Below are 19,728 nucleotides of genomic sequence, written 5' to 3'. Positions count from 1 at the left end.
CATGTAGACACCCAAAAGTCATGATATTCACTACATGTAGACACTCAAAGGCCATACACACAGACACACACACACATATACATGGAAAAGGGGGAGGTGGTTTATAATATTGAGATCAAATTTCAGCTGTCAGAGAAAAACTTTCTGGAGGAAAAGACTGTATTATAATGCTACCTCCTGCCAGCACCATCAGAAGTTCAAAGTAAATTAAAACTCTGGGAGCAAAAACCGGAAATCCCTCCACTCCCATCTAAGTAGGGGCCACGGGTTTGGATCATACTATGACCTAGAAAGCCCGGAACCTTGAGGTTTTCAGTACAATATGGCTCCCAGCACCATAGGTGATCAACAATTGTATTAATGCTAATCCCTTTTACATCTACATACTGCTTTACAGTTTAGACTGTGCCTTCACTTTCATTCCTCAACCTTTTTGGTGGTAGAATCACAGTACTTTACTTTCCACAGCCTGTAGTTTGGAAAGTATCTTCACACACTGCGCTATTTTACAGAAGAGACCCAAGATTATTACGTTACGCATCTAAGAACCCGTACATGGTAGGTGAGGTGCCTGGACAACTGCGGGACTGTAGTCACTAATAAGACACTTCCAACCTTTTAAAGTTCAAAGTACAACACTCCAGGGAGAGCAGCCTCATTCAGACGGCTCTACAGAATAGAACTGGACAGTCTCAGTGAACCATCTCTGCCTCGCTCTCCCTCCCCAAAGACAGGGAAACTGAGGCACCAGGTAGGAACAAAAGCCTCATCTAGAGTCACGCAAGGAGCGCTGTTGGGACAGACTTCCCCCCCCCCCCAACCAACCTGCACTACACCCAGAAACAGCTGAATCCTGTGTTTAAGACACAGGTCGGTCTCCAGAGAGGAAAACCCTTGCCGTTACCGCTTCCCTCTCACTATTCCCCACCCGGGCTTTCCTACAGATGGTGGTCTCTGCTTTCCAGAACAGATCAGCAACAACCTCTCCCTAGGGCCCTTACCCATTTTTCACATCGGGCCTCCGGAGTAAAAGAATCCGCTAGCTCTGGCTCCCAACTCCTAGTCCCTGTCTCTGAGGGGTCTCTCGACCCCAAGGCATTTCTATGTCTCCCAGGGGAAGGTCCGACTCGCACCCGTGCCACCTAAACCTTAAACTCCACAAAAGAAAACCCTTCCAACGCCTCCTCCAGTTACCCCTTCCGTCCAGGACACTCCTGAGGAGCACCCCTAAATATCAGGAACCTCCCAAGAGCCACCTGCCTCTCACCTGGGCCCCTTTAGCCGCGGCCTCCTCGGAAGAGCGACCCCCAACAACCTTCGCCGGTCACGAACCCCCTAAAGGGGGAACACCCTCTTCCAGGTACCTCTTCAGGCGCCTTCAGCGCGGGCCTCAGTGGAGAACCTCCGGGCTGTTTCCTGGGCTCTGCCCAACGCCTCCCGGGCCCCTTCCCGGAGTCTCCCCCGGCCCCAGTCCGGTCTCCCCGCCGCAGACCCGGGCGGCTGTTCCCCTCCCTCACGGACGTCCCCAGCCCTCGGATTCCCCCCCGCTCCGCGTCCCCAGTGGTTTCCCAGAGCAGCGCGGCCGGGCTGCGGCACTGACTTCTCCAGCTCCCGGGCCCACCCGAGGGAGGGGGCGGCGGCGGCGGCGCGACTCCTTTGTGACAGGTCCGAGAGAGCGGTAAAGATGGACGCGAGGCCACGGCGCTGCCATTACGCGCTGGGCCCACCCCCGCTTCGCACCGCCCCTGCCCTCCCTCAGTCCCCTAGGAAACGCCCCTTCCTCGGTGGCAAGCCCTCTCCCTGACAGCCAGTCATCTTTCAGGGAAGGTACCACGTGATCACACGGCCCGCCCCGCCCCTCAGGAGCGAGCTGGCCAATCCCCTTGCTGAGGTGCGAATGGTCCAATCAAGTTTCTCCGGCTAGCTTTCCGGACACCGGATTTCCATCTGTCTCCTGGGGAGGAAGAGGGGTGCGGATTGGGTTACGCCGCCGGAAGCGGGGCGGAACTTTGTTGTGGCGGTGAGGAAGAGGAAGCCCTGAAGGGTCAAAAGGAATACAAAAGCAAAGGCTATTTTCTTTCTTTTCTTTTTTTCTTTCCTTTTTTTTTTTTTTTTTTTTTTTTAAAAACGGGGGGTGCTAGCGGTGGGGGGTTGGGGTGGGCGCCGCCGAGGTGAGGGGGTCTCGCCTCCCGCACGCTGGTAGGTGAGTGCGGCCTGGGCCCTGGCCTGGCAGAGAGACCTGGGCTCCAGCTTCTTCGCTGAGGAGATGGGGGCCTACGTTTAGTGTGAAGTTTAAGGCCAGGCCCGTTCTCAGTCTGCGCATTCGCGCAGTGTTCTGAGTCACTGGGGCCAGGGGCTTGCTGGGGCCCAACCTGAGGGGAGCCGAGGGAGCCCGCGGGAGGGCCTCCCAAGTCGTGTGGGGAAGCATCCCGACCCTTTCTAGCGGTCTTGGGACTTCGGGCCTCTTGTCGTTTCTGCTAAGTGGGACCACCCAGGCTCCAAGGGAGGAGCGGGCTTTCTCGCAGGGGTCTTGGAACGGCTCTACTCAGGAGATGTGGGAGTGCCTGGCTGGAAATCGTTGAATCACAGAACACAAGTGTAGGATGGGAAACACACTTACTGTGGACCGTGGACCGTTTGCTGTGCTCAGTGCATTTTCTTCTAATAGATAACAAGCCAGCGTGCTCGTTTTGCAAAAGAAAACTTTGGAAACTAAGACCGAGGGTTGAAGGATCTTGTTTGAGAGTTGTTTGCCCACGTGAATGTCTGTGCACACAGGTGTAAATGTGGAGACCTACTCGTTCAGAGCAGTGGTTCTTAATCTAGTAAAAAACAAGATCGTCTGCGGCCCGTTTAAATGCGGATTCTCCGACCCTACCCCCAGATTGTCTGACTAAGTAGGTCTGGAGTTGGGACCCAGGGAAGCCAAGTGCGGGCCTGGTGGTCAGAATTCCTAATGACCTCTTGTGTACCAGCTGTGAGGTAAGATTTGTTCATTCGTCAGCTGTTTGGCTTATTGATACGTTACAGGGACCCCATAAAATGGTTTGGAGGGCACTGCTTCTGAAATTCTTGAAAGTAATCAGTGTTTATACTCCTTTTTGATACAAGGGATTGAGCTGAGATAAAGGCAACTTTTACAGTCTTTCAAATAGAGCATGAGAAGAGCTGTTAACAGTTTATAGGGGTCTGAAAGCAGAGGCTGGCCAATTATTTTTCTCAGCTGAAGCGTTGGTGCCTTAATCCCTTACAACCAGGAGGAACTATGTCATGACCATTTACCTGGTTAGCAGTCTTCCCTTTCTCCTTCTAAGAATCTTGATGTTTGGTTAGAGTTAAGCCGCTGCCTCAGATACTGAAAACCACATAGCTGGTAAGTGAGGTAATTGTAGTGTGTAGTTCTGCCATGGCTCCATCATACTGTAATTATGTCCTTGGGGCAGCTGAATTAAATAACTTCAGTGTGCTCACTATTGATCACCTTTTGAAAATGCTTTGTCTTCAATTCTTAAATATGGTCAGTTTCACTCTTTATTGTAGGATATGTATTAAAGATTGTGCTTTGTTTTTGGTTTTCTGCATTTTCATGATATATACAACTGCGGATGTGTTTTTGTTGGATTTGGTGTTTTATCAGACCTTGAATTTGTGGATTAGTGTCTCATTACTTCTGTGAAATTCTCGGCGAGTTTATATTCATATATTGCTTATACCCCTTTGTTTATCGCCTTTGCTGATTTAATGCAGAGCCCTTCACTCTAATGTCTCTGGCTCTTACTCCCTTTTTATTTTTCCATACTACATCCTGGATAATTTCTTCTTCATTATCAAGTTATTTCTAATCTGTTATTACACTGAAATCTTAAATTCAGTTACTGCGTTTTTTGGTTCCTGAGGCTCTATTTGGTCCTTTTTCAAATGTGCCGTGCTATTGTTTTACAGTTTCTTATTCTCTGCTGTTAATTTTGAGGCTCGGTTTTTATTTCTTTAAACACAGTAAGCATTGTTTTATAGCTGTGTGTGTTAATTCCACTGTGTGAATTCCCTTTGGGTTTATTTCTTTTGCTCAGTATTCCTGCTGTTTTTCTTCCCACTTCACCTTTACCTTGAGGTTTAGTTCTTTGGGGTACTAGGTTGAGATGGAGAAGGAGGTGGCTATCAGACTCTATACCCTTTGTGGACTCCTGGCTTTGACTTTTGTTTCTGTTGCTTCCTAAGGGCATCAAAACAGCAGTTTTCAAGGTCAAGGTCAGAGGAATCCTCAGTGTGAAAACCAGTTTGAATATTGGGCTTAATTTCTGGTATCACCTTTTCTTGGGTTTTGGCCAAATTTTTTACTATCTTGTTAGCTTCTCTGTTTAAGAATTATTTAAAAAATTTCTTCCAGGTTTCGTTTGTTTGTTATCATGGAGGTAGAGGATTGGTTTCAACTACTTAGCCTACTATTTCTGGAAATGAAAGTCCCCCCCTTTTAAATTTTTTTTTTTTTTTTTTTTGTACAGAGGGAGGTGGGGAGGGGCAGTGGGGGTGGAGAGAGAGAGAGACAGAGAGAGAGAATCTTAAGCAGGCTCTATGCCCAGCGCAGAGCCTGCAGGGCTCAATCACCACCTGAGCCTAAATCAAGAGTCCTACACTTAAGCGACTGAGCTACTCAGGTGCCCCCTTTCATTTTGATTTTGGAATGTGAAATTTGTGACTTCAGGGAATCTTGAGTTAAAGATCATTTTTCTCTGTATACCTGAAATTTCCACCACTGTTCCCTATGCAGTGTCCCAGCTGCTGTCAACATTCAGCTTCCCTGATGCTTTTTTCTAGTCTTTCTTTGTGAACTCCTCAGTGCTTCTATTTATTCTCTTATAGCATTTAACCTCATTTTTCATTTCCTAAAATTGCATATGTGCCAACCTTATCTCTTTTTCTGACTGCAAGTTCCTCATTTGCTAAAAAGTAGAGTGCCGGTTGAGCACCTAGCACTCTGTGCCTTGCACATAATAGATCCCCTGTCAAGGTTTACTTCAGCAATACAACTGAATGAGTTAGTTGGCCTCGTATAGGTTGTGTATTGCAAAGCCTTTTTTCCCCTTAAATTCGGGCTTAGGGAGGAGTTACACAAAGCCTAGTGGGGTGGAGGTGTGGGGGGAGGTTCCAAAGCCAGCCCAGATGGTAAAATAGTGTATAATCAAAGCTACTTTCGAAAATCTTTTAGGGAGGCACCATATTGGATGTAGGTATACAGGCACAACAAAATTCCAGCATGGCCAGGTTTTCCTCCAGCTTTGAAACGGATGTTGTTTTTCTTCCTTTGAGCCTCAGGTGAAGTGGCTGGTCTGCATTTAGGAGTCACAATGTGTGAAAAAAAAAACAACTGAAATTAGAATCATATATAGAAAGTGCTTATACTCTGAGAGGCATACACAGACTGGGGAACTGAGGATCCGCCAAGGGGATCTGTATTTTAAGTTCTCTTTTTCTTCCAGTGCATATAGATGAATTCAGGGTAAAAGCACATATGATGAGACTGTTCTTGTGCTATGGAAAGCTAAATGTATATATATAGGTTTGTTTAAAAAAATTTTTTTTTATTGCATGTGTTTTTTTTTTTTTTAATTTTATTAATTTATTTGACAGAGAGAGCGAGAGCAGGAACATAAGCAGGGGGAGTTGGGAGAGGGAGAAGCAGGCCTCCCGCCGAGCAGGGAGCCCGATACGGGGCTCGATCCCAGGAGTCTGGGAACATGACCTGAGCCAAAGGCAGACGCTTAACGACTGAGCCACCCAGGTGCCCTGCCTGTGTTTTTTTAGATGCATTTAGATGTTTTTTTTAGAAGATTACTACAAATTGCGCTTTATAATAAACATTTTATATATGAATGAAATTGCTTATGCTATATGCTGATGTTTAGATTATTTTAGTCTCCTTTGCTACTGGAGTATGTTAAATAAGCCTTAGTGTTAGACTGAGAATTACTTTGTCTAGTAATAAATGCTAGTAGTGTTCTCTGTTAGTAGTTGTCATGCTCTGAAGTTTTAAAATATAGAGGGAAAGCCCTCTTGATCTGAATTACCGTGGCTTGGTAGAAGTGACTTCTGGCCTGAAAGCTATCTATTTGGGATATAGTTGAGTTTGCCCGATGGCAAATTCCTCTTAATTTCTGTCCTGCATTTTGAAGTCCCATGTGACTTAAACATCAGGATCAAAATGTTGGAAGGGCAGTACTTAAGTATATTTACTGACGAAAGGAAAGTAGATTGGCCTATTGTTTTTGCTAACCAAAGAGAAGCCTTATAGCACCATAACACAGAAATCCGATTCCCCCTGGTGTTTTTATACTACAGTCTATCTAATGTTAGAATTAGGAGGGGGTAGTGGCCAGTGATGTAAACACTTAAGTAGTCTGCCATCACAGAATTCAATTCTGTAGGAAACCAGATCTCATTAACTTGTATCATGGCACTAGGTAAATGGAATAATTTTTCAAGTCAGCAATAGCAATTACTTTGGGGGTAGCAACGTAAGTTTTCTGTCTTGTATAGCATGTGGTGTAAGACACTGAGCCCATTTTGTCCCACCAACCTGGAAATTAAATACCACAGTCTCCAGTACAGACACCGGAGTGCAGTGTTTAACAGTTACTTTGGCTTGAAATAATAACTGGTTTTTTTTGGCTGTCAAGCAAATTTGAAAACTATGTTCTTTATTTGTGTCGGTTTGAAACTTTTAAGTTTGGACAAAGTGATTTTGGTATGGTTTTGGTTTTCCATGAATTCCCTATTTGAAGAACTTAAATAATCCTTTTTAAAATAATGTAATGTTTAGTTTGATAATTAGACTTGAATCACCTCAAATAAAAAAGCTATGTGAGTAAAGGAAAATTGACAGCATGTATTTTTTTTTTTTTTTACAATTAAGCACACTGAACAAAATGAATATTCCCAGTGTAAATCCTCTTCATTCCTACATGAATCTTTATAGTTCGATCCCAGACTCCTGGTTTTGTGTTTTGTTTTTAATTATTCTAGCGAACGAAGGGGAAAAATAAAGAGACTTGTGAAAATTTAGCTAGGCAGTAGGAATTAGAAATAAACAGTTTAATTTCCAGTTTTTGCCTCCTTCCAGAGAAGGTAAATGAGCTGCAAGTACTCATCACCTCCCTCTTGCAAAATAAACAACCAATGAAAATTGAACTCTTCAGAGAAGATGCTTTGTGTGGGAAATACTTATTCATCAGTATAACAAAGCATTTTTTAGTCAGTTGAAATTAAAGGAAAGTAGGGAGGAAGAAGACATCAATTACATAATATAGGAAAGTGATTTAATTTTTGGTTGTGTGTTTCCAACTGCCCAGTTTTGTCATGTTTGTTTTTAAAGATTTTTATTTATTTGTCAGAGAGAGAGAGCACAAGCAGGGGGAGCAGCAGAGGGAGAGGGAGAAGCAGGCTCCTCACTGAACAAGGAGCCCGATGTGGGACTCGATCCCAGGACCCTGGGATCATGACCTGAGCCGAAGGCAGACGCTTAACGACTGAGCCACCCAGGCGTCCCTGCCCAGTTTTGTCATGTTTGAATAGCACTCCCTATGGGACATAGAAGCTTGAGCAAATACGTAATGTCTTCCATTTTCTTTAACTTACATTGGACAATACCTCAGAGTATTCATGTGAGATCATTCTTTCCTGCTTAAATTCTTTGAATCCTCTTCATGGTTGGTTTATTCAATAAGTATTTATTATCTGCCTAATGTATGCCAGACACTGTGCTGGATACTGTGGATACAAAGCGCTGCTGGAATAGTCACAAAAGACAAAACACAATGGCTACGTGCTGCAGCGAGTTACAAATGGCTTGAGTAGGGGCGAGAGTAGAAACAGGGAGGCTAATGGAAGCCTATTGCAGTAGCCCTTGCTGGATGAGGCCCTGAAAAGAAGAGATTAGAAAGGATTCTTCTCTTAAAAGAGAGCATGGATTAAAAAGAGGTCATTATGAGGTAGAAACAGCAGAACTTGGTGACTGGTGAGATGCAATGAATTGAGGGAGAAGGAGTCTTAGGTTCATGGCTGGGTTTTCAGCCTGGGAAACGGGATTGATCCGTATTTATGCCCTTCATTGTTATCTCTTACCTGTACTATTCACTTTGGCAATTCATTATATACACTATTATCTGGTATTAACTAGTGTAAGAGTACTAACTCTTCTATTTATTTATTTTTTAAAGATTTTATTTATTTGTCAGAGAGAGGCAGGGGGAGCAGCAGGCAGAGGGAGAAGCAGGCTCCCTGCTGAGCAAGGAGCCACATACCATATGGGACTCCATCCCAGGACCCTTAAGGCAGATGCTTAACCAACTGAGCCACCCAGGCGTCCCAGAGTACTAACTCTTTTAAAGTTGATTTCCTCTCTGCACCCCATAGAATCTGGCACAGTGGTGGACATAGAGTTCAGCATTCAGCACAATGTCCAGTTTATTTAAAATGAACTATTAATAAAACAGTAAAATAGAGAACCACGCTAAAGGGAAAATACAAAATTACCTAATTATATATACATGTAAGTTTTTCCTAATTTCCCTCTGTTTGATGTGATCCCTTTGTTTACGTATTATCTAGCTAATCCCTATGTTTCTATCACTGATCTATTTCCCCCCCCACTCCTTGAGTGCAGACGGAATTTCTCTCACTCCTGTAACTGGTCCAGGGCTTCGCTTGAGTGCTTTGTAGTAATGGCTAACTTTTCAAAGCATTTTTTAAGTGCGTGTCAAACACTGTGCTAAGTGCTTTGCATGAATTACCTTGTTTATCCTCACAAAAGCTCTCTGTTGTGCCGGACTGTTTTAATCCCCACTGGTGAGTGCATCCTGTGGACGAGGGAACCACGACTCCGAGGACTTAAGTGACTTGCCCAGGGCCTACAGCTTGTAACTGGCAGAACCAAGGTCTCTGGATTTCAGACAGAGTGTAGTATTTATCATTACCTGTGCTGCCTTGTGTAAGGAGACCAGCACAGAAGGTACTTGTTATATACTGGGGGGATTGGATTAGGTCGTAGTGAAAGGTGTGTGAGGTGAAGCTTCCTTCTTGGCAGTGTGTATTTGACAGTGACATTTTGAATCCTGAAAAAACCTGGATATTTCTGGAGAAGGAATATCCTGAACATTATCCAGAATACTCAGGAGTATGGCCACTTGTTCATGAACATTTCTGTCCCTGTCTCTGACCTCTCCTAATATAGAAAGATGACCAGATATCCAGGAGTGCCGCTGGGGGCATGGAAGGCAAGGAGGGAATGACGGTTGAAGCGCTGGGGAATGAGGCCTATGGAAGATGTGCAAAGTGTAGGAAGAGAGGATAGAACAGTCTGTATTCTAGTCTTGTACCTTTTAAACTCACAGAAATTCATTGTAATTAGGTTGGCCATCTAGCTTGTTTTATTTATTTTGAGATCCAGGGAATATCAGGATTATTAGCTTTAAAGAGCAGTCTTTCCTAAGTGTTCGTTAGTTTTGACTCTGTTTTCAGGAAACCATCCCTTTGAGAACAGTAGTTTCTGTCAAATTCTAAAGCCATTCATTGTCTTTCAATTTCCTTTTTTCAGTGTGCTGCTTTATTTTCATTTTCGTTAACCATCTCTGATTCCTGGTTTTCTCCCTGTGGCGTGAAAGATGGTTAATAGCACAGACTCAACCCTTTGGGTAGAAGTTGAATTCTAACACTTAAGAGGAAAGGATTGATGAGAAAGAAAATAAGAATTTCTTGGAATCCTATAAGTTTACCTTTTCCCAAAATTGATTGATAAGTGTTGGGAAGATTGTTATTTCTCTAGAGTTTATATTTCAAATTCAACCCCTTTTGCACATGTGTCTTGAAGGCTTTGTCCCTTGCGTTTCAGGGATTTTTGTTAAAGTTAAGTGAAGATAGGTTCTTCCTTTTCCAAAAATTCAGCAGGCCGTGAAAATTAATGATTTTACTTTCTTAATTTTGAGTTATAAGAATAAATCATACAGTCTGCATTCTTATGTAGATGGAAGCATGTGAGATTCTAGGTTTTTTCATTTTGGCCTATTGGAATACTGCTTTCAATATTAACTAACGTATTTTTTTTCTTTCATTTTTTAAAATGTACAATGAGAATGAAGAGATGCATTTAGTAGGAATGCCAGGGCATTGTCATATCCTAATATTTGTTTCCCAGGTTTAAATCCTATATGCACTGATAAGTTCACTGCTTTGAGACACTATTATTTTTCTCCATTTCATAAGATTAAAAGAGCTAAGGATGTTTGGCCCAGAAAAGTGACAGATTAGGAGGAATGTGGGAGTTGTCTTCAGTTGAAGCACTGTTGCATTGAAAAAAGGATTTGGCTCCTTTTCTGTAGTCCCAGTGGATTGAACCTATGTGTGGAATTTAGAGGGAGACAGATTTCAGTTTGGTTTAAGGAAGAACTGTCCTACGGGTCAGATCTACTTAGGGAGTCAGCTGCCTGGGAGTGAGTGCATTGGTCCCTGTTGAAGTTTTAGAATATGGGTTGGATGAAAATCTAGGTATGTGTGGTAGATTCGTATGTTGGATGGAGAATCATATTAGGTGGGGTATAAGGACCTGCCCCACGCTGAATTATTTACCAGGAAGTAAGGGTGAGGGGAAGAAACCAGATAGCCAATTTAGGGTGAGGGAGGAGAGCTGCAGCAGGCTAACAGGAGGATAAGAAAGGAGGACATCGAGGGTCCGGTGTGTCTCTCCCACTCATAAGAGTCCCAGTTTAAGAATATGTTGGCTCTTATTTCGTAAGGCATTATTCTGCAGAAGTTGAGGAATTTTTGGCATGGTTAGCAGAGACAGAATAATTCTGTTTCTGTACCAGGCCTCTGGCTGGAGACATTGAATGAGGCTAAATCATAAGTGTCCAGGTTGCGGGCTTCAGGTGGGAACAATAGCTTCTGCCAGTGGATTTGGTTTTCTTTCTAGAAAATTTCAAAATTCTCTCTCAGGGTTGTTACATTGAACTAAGTTGTAGCTGCAGGGGGATTTAGGCTGAAACTATTCTGTTGTTCAGAACGTTTGGATCTGTTTTCTCAGCTTCCATTTTCATCTCTATTAAGATGTTTACACGAACATTTTCAGCCTGGAATTTGGTATAGGAAGAAAGCTGAAACTGACATGTCCTTCTTCTGGAACCAGGATCCCAGGTTTCTGGGGAGGGGGATGGTGAAGTGGGTAAGAGTATGAATTTTTTATTGTCAGACCTGGATTTTATTCTCAGCTCTACCATTCACCACCTTTTATTACCTTAGAAGAGTGATTTAACTTCTCTGGGCTCCCATTTCTTCATCTGTAAAGAGCTAATATTTCTCATAGATCAATGGGAGCATAAATGAGATACTTATATAAAAATGTATTTAGTGCATGGTAAGAGACTCAGTAGATGGCAGCTACTTTATTTTTGTGCTGTCAGTAGACTTTTTTTTTTTGTGAGACAGCAAGAGCATGAGTGGTGGTGGGGGGAAGGGCAGGGGCAGAGGGAAAGGGAGAGAATCTTAAGCAGACTCCATGCTGAGTGCAGAGCCCGACACAGGGCTTGATCTCACAACCCTGAGATCATGACCTGAGCCAAAATCAAGAGTCAGACACTTAACTGACTGAGACACCAAGGTGCCCCAATAGAGACTTATTTTTGTTACTAGAGATCATCTTGGAATGGACATTGAGTTGATGTACTAGTAGTGCAGAATATCTGCTTCCTTGTTAGAGTGTAATTCTATGAATAATATAACATGTCTGAGTAGAGGGTTAATTCCACATTTCTTCAAAAGGAAAGAAATTAGCAAGGAAAAGCAGAAAGGCTTAAAAGGAGTAATGCACACTCATTATTTCCTTCTCCCTTCCTTCTGAAGAGAGGTTCAGGTAGAAGTATCTAGATTTGGGAATCTTGTGCATCAAGATATGCATAAAGTGGTTGAGGTCATTGTGGGAGTGAGAAAAGAGGAGGATTTAAGATAGACTCTGTAATGGCATAGATCTGTAGCTCACAGGAAGGAAGGTCAGGAAAGAGATGGAGGACTCAGTGTAGGCTAGTGCATAGGACATTGAACCTGAAGTTGGGAGGTCTGGGCTCTAGTCTCACTTTCTCCATTTGGGGTTTGTGTGCCTCTAGGCATATCCCTTCCATGCTGTACAGACTAGACTTCATCTCCAGTCAAGGCTCCTTGAATACTTGAGTTTCTCCATTCGGCATCCACTTGGAAACAATAACATGAAAATGGAGGTAGTGGAATGTTCCTGAGACAGGAATTTCAAGAAGGAACAATGTCAGATGTCACAGAAATAAAGGAAGATGAGATCTGAGAAAAAGATAGGATGCCCAGGAGGCCAATTTGTCTAGAGAGGGACCAAGAAGTATTTGCAGTGTCAGACTTACAATGGAACAGCATGTAAGGAGAATCATTCCAGGTCCTCTCGCTGACTTTGCAAATAACATAAATGTTAATAAAACTGCCTGATACAGTAAGAAAAATGCAATCATGTGCTTTCACCAGTGATCCATAAATGACTCAAAGATTTCTTGAATTCAAGGTTGAAGGGAATTTTGAGGTAGTCTGTTGCTAGGTGAGACAGCTAAAGCTCCTTGTTTCTCTTTAGAATTTTAATTGCAGTTCTCACTTGAAGTGTTTCATTTGTTTTTTGTAGACCAATTGTTCCATTATGGATGGAGGGGATGATGGTAATCTTGTTATCAAAAAGAGGTTTGTGTCCGAGGCAGAACTAGATGAACGGCGCAAAAGGAGGCAAGAAGAATGGGAGAAAGTTCGAAAACCTGAAGATCCAGAAGGTATATGGGCTTGTAGTCTGGCATTCAACATAATGATCTCTAATCTTCCCAATAGCCCTGCGGAGTAGGTGCTATTGTCCTCACGTAGGGGGACTGAGGCTCAGAGGGGTTCAGGAACCTATGTAAGGCCTCTGTGGCTGGGAGCAGAACCAGGGTGCTCACTGGCCACTCCACCTTCTGCCTTCCAGAAGATTCTGTTCCATCTGTACAGGTGGATGCAGGATCTGAGAGACTGAGCATGTGACTGCGTATAGGGTTGGGCTGGCCCCCCATCCAGTTAAACTGTCTCAGGCTGTGGGCCCTATTGACATTGGTAGTTGCCTTTGAGAACTGCTGGCCCCTCTTTGAGATCCAAAGGGAAGCCGTGGACTTTGTACTATTTTTGTGTTATCCTTGCCCTCAGATCATGCAGAGACTTGACTTTATCTTTAAAATCCTTTGTGATTCCAAAATAATGTGAAAAATTCTAAAGTATGTACCTTTTCTTTCCCCTCTCTTCTTCCCCCTCCCTCTTCCTTTCAGAATGTCCAGAGGAGGTTTATGACCCTCGGTCTCTATATGAAAGGCTACAGGAACAGAAGGACAGGAAGCAGCAGGAGTATGAGGAGCAGTTCAAATTCAGTAAGCTTCTGAAAACAGTCCGGCACACTCTGCAGGGCCTTTTCGATGCACTTTTGTGTCATGCGACACTTTTTCCAACTAGCCATGGAACTGATTATCTAGTCTCTAGACGTTCATTTGGTGGAAAAGAGTCAACCTTTTGCCTTCTAGACCACATTGAACATTTTTCTTTAGAGCTCAAGATACCCATTTTAATTCTCTGTGCTGAGGTCTGGTAATGGGAGAAATGCCTTGGTTTTATGCCGTGTTACCTCTCTGAAAGCCGAGTTCTTTACACATTCTTCTAATCCTCTAAAGGATCTGCTGCTTATTGGGGGGAAAAAAAAAAGGAGAAGGAAAAATCTTATTTAACTGTTTTCCCTTTAGCTTGCTAAGTGTTCCTTGTTCAATTATTTCCTCAGAAAACATGGTAAGAGGCTTAGACGAAGATGAGACTAACTTCCTTGATGAGGTTTCTCGACAGCAGGAACTCCTGGAAAAGCAACGAAGAGAAGAAGAACTGAAAGAACTGAAAGAATACAGAATATCCTTTGTACTTTGAGAGAAATCTGTACGGTGTCCGTTTTCTCATCAACATCTGTGGATTTGAGTTTCTTCACAAATCGAATGAAAATAAGGTTTTTCTTTTTTTTTTTTTTTTTTAAGATTTTATTTATTTATTTGAGAGAATGAGAGCGAGCACATGAGAAGGGGGAGGGTCAGAGGGAGAAGCAGACTCCCCGCCGAGCAGGGAGCCCGACGCGGGACTCGATCCCGGGACTCCAGGATCATGACCTGAGCCGAAGGCAGATGCTTAACCGACTGAGCCACCCAGGCGCCCGAAAATAAGGTTTTTCTACCTAGTGATCCCTGAGTTCCCTTTCAACACTGGTGTCCCTATGACTGAATCACCGGTAGCGATTTATGCAGTTAGGTTGCATGCGAGAGTCTGTTGCAATCAAAAGTCCAGATCCTTTAGGATTAACTAAAGGCCTAAATCCTAATAGTACCAGGGTGTTTTTGCCTTATGGGATTAGACTCTGAAACAAATGGGCAATGCAGTAAACTCATCCAGGGGAGAAATTGGCTTCTGAGTTTTGTTTTTTTTAAGTATTTATTTATTTGACAGAGAGAGACACAGCGAGAGAGGGAACACAAGCAGGGGGAGTGGGGGAGAGAGAAGCAGGCTTCCCGCCAAGCAGGGAGCCCGATGAGAGGCTCGATCCCAGGATCCTGGGATCATGATCTGGGCCGAAGGCAGACGCTCAATGACTGAGCCACCCAGGCGCCCCGGCTTCTGAGTTTTAAAAGGAAATGTTCAGCAACTCTCCTGTGTCCTTATTAAGACCTCCCTTAGAGGTGTAGCTTGGTCTGTCCCCACAGAAGGGTAGAGAAAACAACAAAGATGACTTCACTTTGGCTCAGTGTTGCCTTTTCCTCCTCCACTTGCATGTCTGAATAGGCATCCCACCTAGAGCTTGGCTGAGTCTGAATTCTCAATTCTGTGTGCCACACCCCTACCCTCGACTCATCACACTGCCCTTGCACCCCAAGTCTCTTCTTTTTCTGCTCTTTCCAATCTCAGTAATGGCACTCCTATGCCCCAAGGTGCCTGGGCCAAAAACTACCTCCAAAATATACTCCAGATCTGTGCAGTTCAGCTCTCTCTCTGCTTCTTGGGACCACTGTGACCACCAAATTAGTCTCTGCTTCTGCTCTCGTCCTCAACAATCCATTCTCCAGACAGCAGTCAAAAGGAACGTTTGAAGACATATGTGGAATCATGTTACTTTCCTATTTGAGACACTCGTGGCTTCCTGTGGCATTTACACTTAAGTCTACATTTTTACCAGGCCCTGCGTGATTTAGGCCAACCCATCTTCCTTTTACGTCTTGAACTCACTCCTTCGTGTTCACTGTACTCCAGCCTGTTGGCCTTCTTTATGTTCCTCTCAGAGCTTTGTGATTTCATTTCAAGGCCTTTATATTTGTTGTTGTTTTTGTTTTTTTTTTTTTGGCCTGGAATGCTCTGCCTTCAGATTTGACAAGGCTGGCATTTTATAGCACTTGGGTGTCAGCTCCCATCTCCCTCCCTCATAGAGACCTCCCCTAGGCACCCCTTCTAACATTTCACTGAACCATGTCACTGTGTATGATGTCACCTTTTTTTTTTTTTTAAGATTTTATTTATTCATGAGAGACCGAGACCCACTGATACAGAGACAGACAGAGGCAGAGGGAGAAGCAGGCTCCCTGCGGAACAGGGAGCCTGATATGGGACTCGATCCCAGGACCCCGGGATCATGACCTGAGCTGAAGGCAGACACTTAACCGACTGAGCCACCCGGGTGCCCTGATGTCACTTTTTAATAGTAATTTTCACTCCTGAAAAATCTTAATTTGCTTACCTCTTTACTGGTTTGTTTGCCTCTTTACTGGGGAATGTAAGGTAAGATGCATAAAAATAGGGACCTGGTCACAACTGATTTCCCTAGTGCCTGGCATGTAGGTTCTCAGTGTATATGTGAACAGAGTAATGAATGACTCTTAGGAGAGGTTAATGAAGCCACCATAGCTTTTTTCCTATGAGAAGGCTTATTGGAATATCTCAAGCTTATATGTTGAATAACCTCACTAGTGTGATTGAACAGGCTTTACCTCTAAAATTGACGATACGACTGTGTGTATGCGCTAGTTGGTATTTTTTTGGGAGCATGCAGGAGGTTCCATTAAAGAGCTATGTAGGAGAAGATGTGGACTGATTCTCAGGGATTTGGTTTAAATCAAGATGACTGACAATGGTTGAGATAAGGGGGCAGCATGATGCCAGAAAGCCTTCTCTGAACTGGTAGCAAAAGACTTGGCTTCCAGTTCCAGTTTTCCTAGTGGAATTCTGGTATAACATTTAAGATTGGAAAGTCACACCTCAATCCCAACTGTAGGATTGAGGCTGACTCTTCTGGAGCTCTCCTCCCCCACTGCCTTCTCTGGTGACTCCAGAATAATAGTGTGCATTGATGTTTGCAGAGATGGGCAGATAGATGTATTGAATTGTGTCAGGCACCAGACTTTTTTCCCTCAGGAAATATGTTAATTATACCAATCACTAGAATAATGTCTTGTTTTATGTGCTTAATTTGGCAGGCTAGCAAATAAGATGCATCTCCCAAATCAGCATTCTGGAGAGTAGAGTTGGTTTGGTATGAGTGTGCAGGGCCCTTCAGTTTTCAGTTCAAAGGGAAGTATAAATAGGGCAGCAGTAAGGTGGAAGAAACTTTTCTGCCCTGCTAACATTACAGTACAACATTGGAGAGGCCCCAGGGGTATTGGCTTTTGTTGGAAACTTGGTAAGTTCTGACTGTCTAGAAAAACTGAAGAAAAGCCTTCCAACCCACTGATACATAATGCACTAATCCTAGCATGCAGGTAGCCAGAGACATGTTGAGATAGGAACTGAAGGATTAGCCATTTGTTTATTGAAGCTCTAAATCAGGAGCTGGTTCTTGGCTTTGCTTGATTGTTATACCTTTTATAATGTGATACTTGTGAAGGCAGATAAGCTGTGGTTTGTGCCATATAAACAATAGAACTCTTGTTTTCTTCAGAGTATGTGAGTATATGAAAGCAATATTATGTGTTAAGAACTATGTAATTTTATTTTATTTATTTTTAAAGATTTTATTTATTTGTTTGACAGAGAGAGGACACAGCGAGAAAGGGAACACAAGCAGGGGGAGTGGGAGAGGGAGAAGCAGGCTTCCCGCAGAGCAGGGAGCCCGATGACCTGAGCCTAAGGCAGATGCTTAATGACTGAGCCACCCAGGCGCTCCAAGAACTATGTAATTTTATTTTATTCTATTTTTTTATTTTTTAAGATTTTATTTATTTGACAGAGAGAGACACAGCAAGAGAGCGAACACAAGTGAGGGAGAGGGAGAAGCAGGCTTCCCGCTGAGCAGGGAGCCTGGTGTGGGGCTCAATCCCAGGACCCCGGGATCATGACCTGAGCCAAAGTCAGACGCTTAACGACTGAGCCACCCAGGCACCCCGAACTATGTATTTTAAAAAAATTCCTCATCTAATTAATTCTTTGAGATTTTTGAGGTGTGTTTGTGTTTTTAAAGCATTTTAGGGGGAGAGGAACTTAAGGGGAAAAATGGCTTATACTTTGGCTGTGGATCAAAAGTAATAATTTTACCCCCCCCAAAAAAAGAAAAGGTTGGAGGCTTTTTTTTTTAAAGAATAAAAAGTGAAGTGTTGGTTTTTGTTTGTATCCTACTATTATAAAAACGTGCCTGTTTTTTTGTTAATTTTTTCCATTTTTGTGTTATTTTTCAATATTAAGAATTCTGTAAGAGTTTATCCCTTAACAATGGAGTTGCAGGTAAAAATCAGCATGCTGGTGGTTTTTGGCATTTGGTATTAGAAGGATGAAATCTGATTCTTTCATTTTTATTCTAGAAAACCAAACATGTAATGTTAACATATTATCAGCTTTCATGTTGACTTTGAAACCATTAAATTGATGAAACTCAGAATAGTACTGAGCATTTTGCATAATCCCCATTGAATACTGCAAATATTTAAGGTAACTGGTGCTTGCAAGAACAGAGTTAGTGCCTGAAGAGTGATCAGAATTAGAATGTCCTTATTTCTGGTACCCGATTTTCTTCAGTGTTCAAAGACCATATACCCCTCTGCCCACCCCTTTGGGCTGATGATATCTGCTTCTTAGATTTCTTGGTCACTAGATGTCACTGTTGTTCCAGTAAGGCACTGCTGCCTCTTAAATAAAGAATTGCACCACATCCAACACTTAAAGCTCATGCCTAATGGGTTGTGAGAGTATGAAACGGAAGGAGAGGAGGGGCTGGTGGAGAGAACAAAAGAAAGTGACAAACCTTGACAGCCAGAGATTGACATCAGGCCTGTAAGAAGTGATGTTACAAGTGAACTTGTGCTTTTATTTATTTTTTTTAAAGATTTATTTATTTTAGAGAAGGAGAGAGAGAGTGCAAGCATGAGCAGGAGGGGCAGAGGGAGAGCGAGAGAGGATCTCAAGCAGACTCCGTGCTGAGTGGGTGTGGAGCCCAGTGCGGGGCTTGACCTCACAACCCCGAGATGACAACCTGAACTGAAACCAGGAGTTGGACGCTTAACTGACTATGCCACAAGGCGCCCCTGGTTGTGCTTTTATTTTTTTTTAAACTTTTTTTTTTTTTTTAAAGATTTTATTTATTTGACAGAAAGAGAGACAGCCAGAGAGGGAACACAAGCATGGGGAGCAGGAGAGGGAGAAGCAGGCTTCCTGCAGAGCAGGGAGCCCGACATGGGGCTCGATCCCAGGACCCTGGGATCGTGACCTGAGCCGAAGGCAGACGCTTAATGACTGAGCCACCCAGGTGCCCCAAAACTTTTTTTTTTAAGATTTTATTTTAGAGAGCAAGAAAGCACGAGCAGGGGGAGGGGCAGAGGGAGAAGCAGGCTCCCCGCAGAGCAGGGAACTTGATGCAGGGCTCAATCCAAGGACCCTGGGATCATGACCGAAACCGAAGGCAGATGCTTAACCGACTGAGCCACCCGGGAGCCCCTGGTTGTGCTTTTAAAAACGTATTGGGGGGCACCCGGGTGGCTCAGTTGGTTAAGCGACTGCCTTCGGCTCAGGTCATGATCCTGGAGCCCCGGGATCGAGTCCCACTTCGGGCTCTCTGCTCAGCAGGGAGTCTGCTTCTACCTCTGATCCTCCCCCGTCCCATGCTCTCTCACTCTTTCTCTCTCTCTCAAATAAATGAAATCTTTTTTTTTTTTTTAAAGATTTTATTTATTTATTAGAGAGAGAGCGAGAGAGAAACAACATGAGAGAGGAGAGGGTCAGAGGAGGCTCTGAGCTCCCTGCTGAGCCGGGAGCCTGATGTGGGACTTGATCCCAGGACCCTGGGATCATGACCTGAGCCGAAGGCAGTCGCTTAACCAACTGAGCCACCCAGGCGCCCATAAATGAAATCTTTTTAAAAAATAAAAAAAAATAACGTTTTGGTTCATGTGTTGCATATGCACTGGGGTTTCTCATTAAAATCACATTGAAGAGGGGTTTAAAACCATTTCCTGGGCCTCTGGAAGTCGTCATTCAGTTTGGGTTTGGGACAGGGGAGGGACTCTGTTTTTTAATGAGCCTTAAGGTGCTTCTGATGTTGTCTTGTACCAGCAGAGGAGTTAGTCTTTGTGATGTCCAAGATTGAATGCCACTGTTGGTCATAGGACATTCTGCAAGATTTGATTTTACCCTTGGGCAAAAAAAGCAAATACT

At 43.6% G+C, this 19,728-nt stretch overlaps 2 protein-coding genes across 8 annotated transcripts in view; one reads left to right on the top strand and one right to left on the bottom strand.

The window, feature by feature from the left end:
- Nucleotides 1-1,695, bottom strand: part of RSPRY1 (ring finger and SPRY domain containing 1) — a 42,491-nt gene extending 40,796 nt beyond the window's left edge. For 2 of the 4 annotated variants that reach the window (XM_021705796.1, XM_044922163.1), the window contains exon 1: nt 1,601-1,695. The gene's annotated coding sequence lies outside the window, so the exon portion shown is untranslated. Of the gene's footprint in view, nt 1-1,267; nt 1,307-1,364 lie in introns of those variants that run through there. The other 2 variants (XM_044922162.1, XM_021705797.1) reach the window with 2 other exon arrangements.
- A 438-nt stretch (nt 1,696-2,133) lies between these two features.
- The window catches only part of PSME3IP1 (proteasome activator subunit 3 interacting protein 1), a 34,275-nt gene continuing 16,680 nt past the window's right edge, over nt 2,134-19,728 (top strand). The window contains exons 1-4 of one of the 4 annotated variants that reach the window (XM_021705799.2): nt 2,134-2,203; nt 12,680-12,821; nt 13,344-13,442; nt 13,844-13,965. In XM_021705799.2, coding sequence (XP_021561474.1) covers nt 12,695-12,821; nt 13,344-13,442; nt 13,844-13,965 — 348 coding nt within the window. In that variant the 5' untranslated portion in view covers nt 2,134-2,203; nt 12,680-12,694. Of the gene's footprint in view, nt 2,204-2,683; nt 2,983-11,148; nt 11,210-12,679; nt 12,822-13,343; nt 13,443-13,843; nt 13,966-19,728 lie in introns of those variants that run through there. The other 3 variants (XM_021705801.1, XM_021705800.1, XM_021705798.1) reach the window with 3 other exon arrangements.

The sequence above is a fragment of the Neomonachus schauinslandi genome, chromosome 16, assembly GCF_002201575.2.
Source record: "Neomonachus schauinslandi chromosome 16, ASM220157v2, whole genome shotgun sequence".
Classification (NCBI taxonomy): Eukaryota; Metazoa; Chordata; class Mammalia; order Carnivora; family Phocidae; genus Neomonachus; species Neomonachus schauinslandi.
This window is presented reverse-complemented; position numbering and strand designations above follow the sequence as displayed.